The following is a 12158-nucleotide window of genomic DNA, read 5'->3' as shown; positions in this document are numbered from 1 at the left end:
TTTCATACCATTAGTTTTAAAATGAATTTAATGATATATGATGAGATGTAAACTGCATTATTAAAATATGAACAGGTTAGCTTTCTACCTGCAGATTTTCCCAAGGATCAACAGCTGGTTGCAGCTCAGGCGGCCATCTTGCTGCTTCCCGACGAGAACAGGGTGGCGCTGCGAACGCTGCTGTTCTTCCTGCGGGACGTGGTGGCCTGCGTGGACGAGAACCAAATGACTCCGACCAACATTGCAGTTTGCCTGGCGCCGTCGCTTTTCCACCTCAACACCCTGAAGAGAGACGCCAACGCACCCAGGTGAGCCGAGACCACGGACACCGAATGAAATACCTGATGCAGTTTCCTTCTCACTTGCACGTAACGTTGAGGTCGGGTCTTTTTCAAAGGAAGAACATTTTCACCCAACATCAGAAAAAGATGGAAATGAATGGAGGGGAAGCACATTGTCACAGTTACACAAGTCTCTGCAGCAGTTCCACGTCTGCTGTTAAATCTCTGAAGTATCTCTCTGAGAGTTTGCTCATTTACTGCAAATTGTTAATATGACATTTCATCTGGCGTTTATTTTCTGATAATGTAGCTCATCGGCAAATACCTTGAACACATCACTGAGAACACGTGTTTATTGTTTCAGGTCAAGGACCTTAAGCACGTTTAAAATATCTCCTGACTGTATTTTTCTGAAGGATGGGACACCGATCTAAAAACATAAAGTAGAGTTCCATGTAAAGATGACAGACTTTGTACTGTAGTTATCATGTAAAACCACCAAAAACCGAGGATTTAATTCATGTTTTAGTTTTTAAAGTTGTAGTAGTTTTGTATTTCTGGTATCCATCATTCCTATCCGTTATAATATTTTACTTACCAAGTGCTGAGAGTCCAAAACGTGATTGCACAGGATATGATTGAATCATTTTGTTGGAACTTTAGTAGACTTAGTTTTTGCTTGAGGCTGTGACTTTATCTCGGTTCCCTGTTAAATCTCAGCCTCTCATTTAGCTTCCCGCCCTGACTTCAGCTCCTGGTTAATGTGCATCTGTGTCTGAATGTGTGTGTTCGCTGTTAACGCGCAGCAGGTTGCCATCTAGATGTCGTAGAAACGTGTTTTTCTTCCTCACTTCGTGGCTTCATTAGACGTCATGTTTCCGAGGTTCTCGTGTCCTCACAGATGACATCGCCTCTGGATCACATCCAGCTGTCACACGCTCACTTTTTCTCTGTAAAGAAAAGCTGTCGGCACAGTTTACACAGAGAGCCCATTACATAACCTCCGACAATTGCCGTCGTGCCTCAACTTCACTCTCGGATATGAGAGATGTTTTTCTATCTGCTTTTTGGCTGAGAATCCGGCCGGGCAGGGAGTTAGAGATGAGAGAGATGATGAGACTGTTGAGAATGATAACGGCTATGCAGTTGATGATTCATCAGTCACCCGAGCTCAGAGTTTGTACTGCAGAAGTGTGCTCATTGTACGTATGCATGAATGAATTATTGATATTGGTGGAAGTAAACATTCGAACACGAGGATTAGGCTGATGTTATTCTACATGTATTTTTTTTTTTGTCCCCTTGTTTAAACGCCATCTTTATAAACTCCCTCCGTCAGTTCAACCGGAGGCGCTCAGATAACTGCAGGTTTTTAAATGATTACGTGATTGCTTTTAAACAATGCAGCACTTTCCATTTCTCCAAGACAACGTTCTCCCGTGGGAGACGATAAAGTAATCATATCTTTGTCAGCAAGTTGCAAGAAGAACACCAAATGCAACAATGTGTCGGTCTCCTTCCCCAACACTCACTGCTCCAAGCCCATTGGTTCTGAAGAGCCGTGGGAGTGGGCTCCACCCCACTAAAGTGATCGTTGAGATTCGTGTGGTATCGGTCCTGAGTGTCTCGGAAATTGGGAAGAGGTGGATCTCATTCATGAGCTCACTTCAAATCACATTAATGATACAATTTGTCTAATTTCAAATGTGATTTTAGAGGAAATGGTGCATAGTTACAGGCTAATAGCAGACGGCCTCAAGGTCTCACTCTGAAATAAACAGGACATTCTGATGTAGGGTTCCAAAATTAAAGCCCTTAAAAATAAAAACAGCTTACCGACATATAGTTTAATTTAAGGCTCAGTCACTTCTTTAAACAGCTGATCACTGTAGTTTCTATAAAAACAAACAGGAGGAAGTTGCATTTGTTGTATGTCGGATTGAGTCTAAATAAACTGCAGTGTGTGTGTGTGTGTGTGTGTGTGTGTGTGTGTGTGTGTGTGTGTGTGTGTGTGTGTGTGTGTGTGTGTGTGTGTGTGTGTGTGTGTGTGTGTGTGTGTTTTCACGGTAATGAGAAACTTGTCACCCAGTGCAACAGTGTTCCGCGTTGATGTGTTTTTAATAGTTTTTGGACAACAGTGGAGCTCTATGTGACAGAGGAAGAAGATGAATCAGGCTTTGATACACACACACACACACACACACACACACAGTTGTTAGTTGATACATTGATATTTGGTTCAACCTGTCCCCCTTCTTATTCGTACTTACTCTTCTCTGATGCTGCGCTACACATTTTGTCCATTCCATCTTGTTTCCTTACTCCCTCATCTTCTCCTTTTTCCTGTCATCCTTCTTTTCTCCATCCACCCTGATATTGTCTCTTTCGTCCACTCTGCTCATCTTCCTACCGTCGTTACCCTCGTATCTCCTCCTCCACATTGTTTCCTCTTCTCATTCCTGTAATCACTCTGCTCCTCTTCCTCCTGTACTTTCCTCCCTTCCATTCATCTCCACACCTGTTTCCACTTTGGCTCCTTGTCTCCCCTTTCAGGATGAGGGGACACTAGATGGGAAAAGGTAAAACACAATCGGGCACTTTGTGCCTCCCGTCTCCTGGAAGCCAAAGTCCCAGCCTGTCAGAACTCACGTCTCACTTTGTGGTGGGAACAGTAACTCGGGGAAATTGACTGCTGCTCCCAGCTGTTCTCCCACAGATCTGTTAAATCTCATCTCTGAGTCTTTTCCTTCATGTCTTCTGCTTGACAGAACTCATCACTCCTACAGAGATATGTACTTTTTAATGGTCTGACTAGTCGTCCGACCAACTTGGTTTGGTGCAAGCGTTGGTGTCTAATTGCCCCATTTTGCAGCGCTGAAGAGAATCTGTGCTGTTTGCTGTGACAAATTGGCATCAGGCATCAGAAACTAAATCATAAATGATAAAAACCTCCTATCAAATAAAAATCAAGGAAAACAACTTGAGTTGTGTAAGCTTTCCAAAATAACCTGAATCTGTCAGTTGCAGTAATCCTGACGCAGAGCTGCTGATTCCTGCCTGCTGCCTGTAAAAACTGGCAGACTGCTGCGATGGCAGCATGTCATGTGCCAATTTCCTGTCAAACACACTGGCACCTGTCTGTCCTCCTCATCTGTCTAATGCTCTCACTGAACATATAGGTGGTTCCTCACTGCTGGGGTTTAAAGGCATCATCGTCCTGTTGGTGCCCAAATCCAAATCAGGCTCATTTCTGATCTCACCGAAAATGCTTTTGTCTCTACTTTAGCAGAGGTTGATTTCAGAATGCTTTGCTGCCTTTATCTAAAAGTGAAAGTGACCGAGACCTTGTTCCTGTTGTTGCTGCTGAAGGTCGAGTCACAGGAAGTACAGCCTGGGCCGCCCAGACCAGCGGGACCTGAGTGAGAACCTGGCTGCCACCCAGGGACTGGCCAACATGATCACCGAGGCTCAGAGACTCTTCCAGGTACGACTGCTCCACTGGTGTTCCACGGCATATTATACTATGAAATATTCTATGACATCTTCAATTACATACTATATTTCTTAATATTGTATTGCATACTTGGCGATGGCAAAGTACAGTATGTCATAAATAAGTCATACTAGAATATGTCGTTAAAAGTCATAATCTAATATGTCAAAATGATTCATTAAAAAGTCATACAGTCAGTGTATAGTATGTTTAAAAAAAGTCAAAGTATAGTATGTAATAACATAATGATATAGTATGTCAAAAAAGTAATTGTGTACTATGTCGAAAAAAGACGTATGGTATTTTGAAAAGAGTCGTAGTATATCAAACAAAGTCCTACTATGCTCCTGTGTATTATCGAGTTGTAATAAAACCTTCATTGGTTTCGTTGCTTAACTCCCACTGTTGTTCTTTGTTCTATCGAAACCAAGATGCTTTGGTCCAAAGAGTTTATCACAAACTACGACTGTTTAGTCCATTCTTTAAATCAATGTGTAGTAAATTAAATTAAAAGTGTGTTGCTGATGTTAGAGGATAGAACTTGAAGTGATAATGTGTTCTTAAAAGGTATTAAAATGAAATTCAGGATTCCTGCGTAGAAAACACTTTTGAATTTTGTTTTAAATCCTCTTTGCAGCTTCCAGAGTTTTGGCCCGGGCAGCGTTCAGGTGCTGCAGCCTCCAGTGAGGACTCCCTCTCTGAGGGGGGAGGAGGAGGCCCGGTGTCCCCCAGTCAGAGTGGAGGTGAGAAGGAGGAGCAGGAGAGGAGAAGGAGCAAGCTGCAGCTGAGCACCAAGCACCTCCTGAAGGAGGCCAGGGAGAAGAGCAGAGGCTGGGAGAGCCATCAGGCTCCAGAACATGTGGATCTGGCCTTCAAGAAGGTAAATGTCGTAGTTCCATTAGTATACTGAGGACATCAGGGACGGAAGATAATATAGCATTTATTTAATGTCATTAAAAAATCATACCAAAGTATATCATACAGATATAATGGAAAAAACTCATAAAAAAAAGTAATAGTAAAGAATCTTAGTATAGTATGTTAAAACAATTTATAAAAATGTAATATAGTATACTAAGTCATTGTATGGTACGTCAAAAAAAGTAATAAAGAGTCACAATATAGTGTTAAAAAAGTGATTAAAAAGTAATTGAATAGTATATAGAAAACATATGAAAGTCATAGTACAGGATGTAAAAAAAAAGAAAAGTGATAGTATAATATGTGGAAAAAAGTCATAAAAATGGTCATAGTAATTCATGTTGGAAAAAGTCCCAAAAAAAAAATAGTATAGTATGTCAAAAATAAATTATGAAAAAGTCATAGTACAGTATGTCCAAAAAGTTAGTGCGATATGTAAACAAAATCATAAAAGTAATAGTATAGTACATAAGAAATGTTATTATATGTGAAAAAGTGATAAAAAAATTCAAAGTATAGAATCTTGAAAAATAAGTCCTCGTATTGTATCTCTACAAAAGTCATAGTATAGTATTTTAATTTATTTGATACACTTTACATCATACCAATACAGTTCATAGTTATTGGTCATTTTAAATGATTGTCCCTAGTTGGGCTTTTACATCAACAATGTATTACAAAATGTACATCTTTCTATGTCATGAAACCACAATATACAACTACATACACGTCACACAATACAACAATACAATTAGCTAACAATGGATCCAGCTTTGGTTACCTTTAGCCAGCACGTCAGCTTTGTTGTAAAGGATTTGAGATCTGGATTCATTTTAAACACATCATGACAAAATCATAGTATGTCACACACAGATTTTGGCATAGCGCGGCATCATTTTGTCTCCTCTCGTCTGCAGACGAACGACGGCTGCCTGCTGTGGATGTGGCGCGGCTCCGTGGAGGTGGAAGTCCCCGAGAAGGAGCTGCTCCATCGGCTGCTGAGGGAGCGGGAGCTGTGGGAGGGAAGCCTGCGCCGGGCGGCCGTCGTCCAGACCTTGTCCGAGGATTGCGAAGTCTACCGCTACCTCCTCGAGGGCCAAGGCCACGCCCTGAGCTCCCGGCTCCCGCAGGAGCATCTGCTGCTCAGGTAATGAGTCGTTTAACGGCCAACAAATCACAGTTTTGAAGTGACATCCGTAGAAAGGAACTCGTGATTGACAAAATAGAGCAGATGGCAGTTACTTCATGTGTCAGTGCTGGTTTTGACATCAATCAACTGCTTGCAGGGCTTTTTATTTTATCGACCACTTAACACAATTTGCATACGGTGGAAAGCTAAAATACTGTGTAGTTGGAATCAGAATATTGGCAGCCATCACGTTTACTTGTTGGATTCTCCACCCTGATTATCTCTTCTCAGGACCTGGCAGGCGGACCCTTCCTCCGGCCCTCTGTACCTGTCCTCTGTGTCCACGGAGCACCCCGAGGTGCTGTCGGAGGGGGTTAGGGCCCACGTCCACGCCTGCCTCTACCTGCTGGAGCCCACCGGAGCCAGGAGGACCCGACTGACGCACCTCTGTCGCACAGACACCAGGTGAGGATGCAGGAAACCTGTGTTATTTAATCATCGGGGAGGAAAAGAGGCAGGCTGCAGTAGATGTGTGTGTGTGTGAAGGACACCTGCTGGATAGAGACAGAGGACAGGTAATACTGAAATACAATAACAAAAAAAAAACAGGACGACGTATTAGAAAAGAGGGGAAAACGAGTTTAAAGGCCCAATCTGAAAATTAAAGGATCAGAGTTCCAGAAACAAACACACGTACAACTGTGTGGCTTACAATTAGTCATAATCAACATATTGTCTATAATAGTAAAACGTACAAAAGACATACTTAGCTTCGTGACCTCTGTCAGATTTCAGTCATGTGTTGATACAATAATTAGCGCACTTTAAAATGGCCCTTCATGTAATAAAGTCAGAAGTACAACCAAGGGCAACGTGAGCAGCGGGAACTACAGAGAGGCTTTAAAGGCTGTGAGAAGTCTATTAAAAGAAATATCTGGAGACAAAACTTCATCTCATCCGTCTTAATTGAGCCCGGTCTGTGTTTTTGACCTCGGCCAAACATCTATCTGCAGCACAATCACCACCTCCCTGTAGGTGAGCACATGATGAGGAGGACGAACAGCCCTCCTTCTCATGATTCATGCCCTTTGAAACCAAGTTGCTGCAGATTTTCCGCTGCTTACATGATCAATTTGGCTCCCGGCGGAGCCCTGCGGCTCCATTTGTCTCAGTTGATTAAATGAAATGGAGCTCTGTGCGACTCAAAACAGGTGGCGGTGTCTCTTGTCACAGAGGGCCGGGCTCGTAGCATCTCCGTCATTAAACTGCACTATAGCTGCTGCTGCTGTTGTTGTTTCTTTTTTTTCTAACGGGCTGCAAGAGAAGGCAATCGCAGATTTGGTCAATTCGGTTATGAACACAGACAGTTTTACTGTAGCTGAGAGCTCAGGGAGCCAGAGGGGCGGAGGTTCATCCTGACGGGGACGTTAACGTTTCACAACACGACTGAAATACTGATCGCTGTGGTAGCATCTGTACAAACTAAGTACTTTCTAGTTCATTTAAAATAATACAAATGTATTCTATAGCTTTGTCTACAGTGGTGAACAATTTTGAATCTGAATTATAAGATAAAAACTTAAAAGTACGAGATACCAGCTCACACTTTCTGACCTAGAGAGTGAAAACGTTGATTAATGTGAATCTGTATCATCATTTATTGTTTTCTCAGTAAGTCGGAATCGCAGCCATAACTTTGATTTACTGATCATAAATCCTCAAGGTCAGTCATAAATCTGATTGAGAAACAGTCTAAAGTCTGATCTCTAGCGTCTTGCGTCTCTTTCTAATTTTCCCCGACGAGTATATGTGCTGAATGAAGAACAGAGGTTGTGGATTGACGGGGAAATCTCCACGAGAGCTGAAACTGTTTCTGCGGCGCAGCGCCGAGGTGAAAACGAGCTTTGATGCCAAGATCATTTACAAAGCAACCAGCAGCCGGCTGAGCACCGGCGGCCCGCCGATGCTCCCGTTATGCAAAGAAAGAAGTGGAAACACCCGGAGGGATGAATGCTCTTCGCTCTGTCACTTCCTCTCGCCTTCAACTTTCCTCTCATGACAAGAGCTCGAGCTAGAAGTCTCTCACAGCCGGGCGGGTTTTGGGCGACCTCGCTGTGACGTTCATTTGAAGTTCTCGTTAACTTCTAAGGCGAGATAAAAGTGAAATGAAGAAGATATCAGAAGCGTTACTGCTGATAATAATAAGCAGGTTAAACTAGTTTTAGTTAATAAGTAATACGGCCTTTATAAACCCTGATAAGATGCTTAATAAGTTACATAAAAGCATCATAAACATGTTCATTGTTATGAGATGTTTGTAAGAACTTATGAAACTTGTCAGCAGTTTATAGACTGAATAAGAATGTTAATAAAAGGCTTACGAGTCTCTTATGATTGTTTATAATATATAAATAACCTAGTAGGTCATTGTTAAACATTTCCTGTTGCGTTAAGATAAATAAATACTTTATTAGGCATTTATTAGTAGTTAAATATGCACTTATTGACACTTAAGCTTTTTCGGGTTAATAAATCCTTTCTTATTTCTGTGTGAACAGTCAATATTAATAATTACACCTTTGCTCTTCCTACTACCACATGTCTCTCATAAAAAAAGGTTTTACAATGTTTGAAGTCAGCTCCGTCCCACATCATTGAAGTAGCACGAGGAGCTTTAATTTAAACGAGTAGCAGAAGACATCCAGCACCAACGAGCACAGACTAATGTGACGCCTATTTAGCACTCGACACAAAGTTTGTACTTCTATCGCTGCAGTGTTTTCAAAATGTATACAGGACATGTTTATTCATGACTGGGGTATTAAGATGCATTGAAGTTGATTCCAAAGAGCCGTTTTAATCTTTAATCTGAAGATTGTAGGCATGTGGGTGAATGTCTTTACGAGATACATGATCTAGAATTACCGTTATTTTCTTTATTAAATATTCAGTGTCGACTACCTTTTTGTAAGTTTAATCTTTCATGAGCATCTACACAAAATAAAATAGAGAAGAAGAAGCTTCTCGTGTCATTGACACCAGTCGAGCTGAACGTTTGTCTTTCACTGACCTTTTCTTTGCTGAAAGATCTCGTTGGTTTTTATCTTCCAGGGGCCGGTCCCAAGAGTGGCACAGCAGAGTCAGCGGCCATCTTCTGGCCTCCGGTCTCCTGGCGATCAGGGACTCCTTCAGAGCAGAACACAAAGAGACCAAGATATGAGTCGATGCAGAGGTGGAAGCTGAGGAGGATGGAGTACTCGGCTAACTTGTAGTCTTGGTTGAACCGCGTCCCTTTTCCTCATGGCAGAATGCTGGAAACAAGGGGACAAACGGCATCCTTTTCACAAGACTTTCTCGAAGTTTTTCAAAGTGGAACTCGTGGCCCAGAGCACAGCGAGCAGGGAAGGTGACCTGTGAGGGCTTCCCTGAAACATTTGAACGGCGGTTCTCTTTGGCTTTCTTTTCAATTTGCTGTACATGTTCCCTTCTTTGTCAGTGACCTTGCAAGTTTGCCGGCAGCAACCCCCTGCACTCCCCGCTGCGTCTGTTACGCTTCACACAAAAAAATAATGCAAACCCCTGGGGAGCTCCGAGGACGTTCTGATGGGAATATGAAAAGCCGAGGCCCGATTTGACTTCTGAGGAAAATGGGTGAGATGGAGCAAGTTGGAGTCGTGACATTTTAACTTTGCTTTAACATGTTATTCATTATCCCGGCACCGCGACGGATATCCAACCAGACAACTTTCCCCTCAACACTTCCTGACTCTCTTAACACTCGTATTTATTCTTGGTCAAGAGCGTGATGTCCACATGTCTCCGTGATGTCCACGTCTCCGTGATGTCCACATGTCTCTGACACGTCTCTGTGATGTCCACATGTCTCCGTGACGGCACTTGAGTGTTACTTCGCTGTCCAAGTTGGCTTGTTCTATATATTTCAGAGTATAAGTGTCAGAGTTATGAGTTAGGGCGTGTGCATGTAACGGTAAAATGCATTCAAATGCCGCATTTCAGATTATTTAACTTAATGTATATCTTAAAACAAAATCTTACATCTACGTACAAATCTCTTATTTAATTTGCGAGAAACGTTCTCTTGTTTGTGTGCGTGTGAAATCTAGATTTTATCAGTGCCAAACACCTAATTAAAATGTTTATTTCTCTCTGAACCCGTCTCCTGTTGTTTTTCTTCCTCCTCTGTGACTCGTCTAAGTGCCAAACAGATTACAGACTGTAATTTCAGGGGAAGGTGGGGGGGGGGGGGGGACAGCAGGCAGCGTGGAGACGAGGTACCACACTGCGCCACCGAAGCGCAAGAGATTAATAAGCCTGGCACTGTGGTCGCGCTGCCGACTTCCAACCAACTCGAGACTGTCGCCTCTTTCTCCTGCTCACGACACCCACTTGTATCTCATTTGCATACAGCTTATTTGCATATCTTATTGATTCATCTCTGAGATCGGATCGCTGAACCTCCTGATAAACACTCGGTGCAGAGGCACTCTGAGCGAGAGACAGATGCCGAGCAACAATATGTGATGTAAAAATACTTGCCCCGGTCTAAACAGGATTTTAAGGAAGAGGGATAATTTATGCAAATTACGAATAACAGAAGCACAGAAGTGCCTGCAGGCAGCTTTGATTTCTGTACGAGTCTGTCGCGCCCATATGGTGCTAAAATACCACGAGGCGTATTTGGGATGAACTCGAGGTCAAAGGTTAAAGGCACACAAAGTGGTTAGCTATTAAGCCAGCTCCCCAGAGATCAGATGGTTTGATTACATTCAATATATTTTATGATATGAACCTTAAATCAAATGACTCTGATGTGCGAGGAGCAGCCTGTAGTGCTGAAATGACAGAATCGTCACAAACCCTGGAGCTCTTTTTTAGCCTCTTTAACTCCCAAACCAGAGCTTAGAGAAGAGGAAACGTCAGACTCACGTTCATCCGGTGGACACCAGCACGGCTCCAATCGGACGATAAAAGTTCCTTCACATCTGCTGGATGTGGAAATCTAGCTGTAACAAAGAAAGTGTGGCAGACGTGAGACATTCTGCTTCCATGTGGCCAACGATTAATGAATGAAACATGAAGTAAATGGACCCAAATAGAAAATGCACAAATCAAAGTAAAATCACTTTTTCTCATGTTATGCTGTCATGTTAAAACGTAATCTTGAACTATTACATTTTACTTTTCTTTCCTTTGTTCATCTGAAGAAGTGTGGATTAGTGCAGCTTTAATTAAGTACTAGAACACAAAGATTGTACACGGTACTCAAACGTCCATATTTACCTTCCTTCTGGTCTGCACGTCCCAGCTGCACCAGCGGGACGCCCCAAAAAACTCCTCTCCTGCATGTTAAATCCTCAGCCTCCTTTGGATTACCACAGGCAGTTTCTCCAAACCCCCCCCCCCATCACCATCACCATCCCGCCTCTCTAATCCACCCCGAGACACGTGAGAAAGGGAATAAATATCAGCTGAGGGCACCGGGTGATGAGATCCGTCCATCCCATTGAGGCGGTGGAACGTTATTGCTTCCGAAGGCGTTATTGAAGCAGCGTGGCAGGCTCTCTCCTCTCCTCCTGGAGCGACTGTCAAAACACCTTTAACACCGTCCTTCAGCAGCAGCTCAAGAGAAGAGAGGCGCGACTCTTTGAAAGCTTAATGAATCTTTCATGAAGCCGCTCTGGGAATTATTGCCCGAGAAGGTACCGAGATGAGCCATAAAGTCCTGGGACCTACGGAACGATGAGAGACTACTAGAAAGCAGAGGAGCGACGATATTTCATCCGTTTTCTAAGATGGGTCACGGGCCCACAGCACTCTTCTGACAAGTATTGTATGACTTGTGGCAATTTCCAGAGTTGCACAGCTTTTATAGCTGTGGAAGTGCACAACTGTCTGTCTGGGTACAGACAGGCTTAACAATTACAGGCTGCCTCAGAGTGCGTGTGATGTATAATTAACTTCATCAAACGGGGTTTGTTTGCCTCGGACTTTAAATTTCTGCAAACAAAGCCCACTTACTCACACACGTCATGGAAGGCAGAGGCTGTAATTGTCGTTATCTAGAAAGCAGCTCAAGTCTAATGTGACTTTCTATACGTCAAAGGCTGCTCAGCAGAGAGGACGCCCAGCAGAAAGCAATTAGAATCTCTCTCTCTCTCTCTCTGGTGCTTTATGTGTGATTAGAGCGTCTTACTCACTCTGACGGCTGAAGTTGGACGTAGAGAATAAGACGATCCCGGTGAACACTGGTGCAGTGTGTGTGTGTTGCTTTCATTCATTCTAAGGCCCAAAATGGTCCGGACCCGATTTAAAA

General features: G+C 43.0%; 1 protein-coding gene across 2 annotated transcripts in view; it reads left to right on the top strand.

Moving 5' to 3' along the window:
- LOC306704597 (rho GTPase-activating protein 7) overlaps nucleotides 1–9990 on the top strand; it is a 29528-nt gene extending 19538 nt beyond the window's left edge. For both annotated transcript variants that reach the window (XM_079171018.1, XM_079171017.1), the window contains exons 12-17: nucleotides 95–308; nucleotides 3651–3765; nucleotides 4412–4654; nucleotides 5613–5842; nucleotides 6116–6289; nucleotides 8936–9990. In XM_079171018.1, the coding sequence (XP_079027144.1) occupies nucleotides 95–308; nucleotides 3651–3765; nucleotides 4412–4654; nucleotides 5613–5842; nucleotides 6116–6289; nucleotides 8936–9044 (1085 nt within the window). In that variant the 3' untranslated portion in view covers nucleotides 9045–9990. The remainder of the gene's footprint in view (nucleotides 1–94; nucleotides 309–3650; nucleotides 3766–4411; nucleotides 4655–5612; nucleotides 5843–6115; nucleotides 6290–8935) is intronic.
- The last annotated feature ends 2168 nt before the right edge of the window (nucleotides 9991–12158 follow it).

Source organism: Pholis gunnellus (assembly GCF_910591455.1).
Source record: "Pholis gunnellus genome assembly, chromosome: 13".
NCBI lineage: Eukaryota > Metazoa > Chordata > Actinopteri > Perciformes > Pholidae > Pholis > Pholis gunnellus.
The sequence above is the reverse complement of the archived record's forward strand: the minus strand, read 5'-3'. Positions and strand labels throughout refer to the sequence as shown.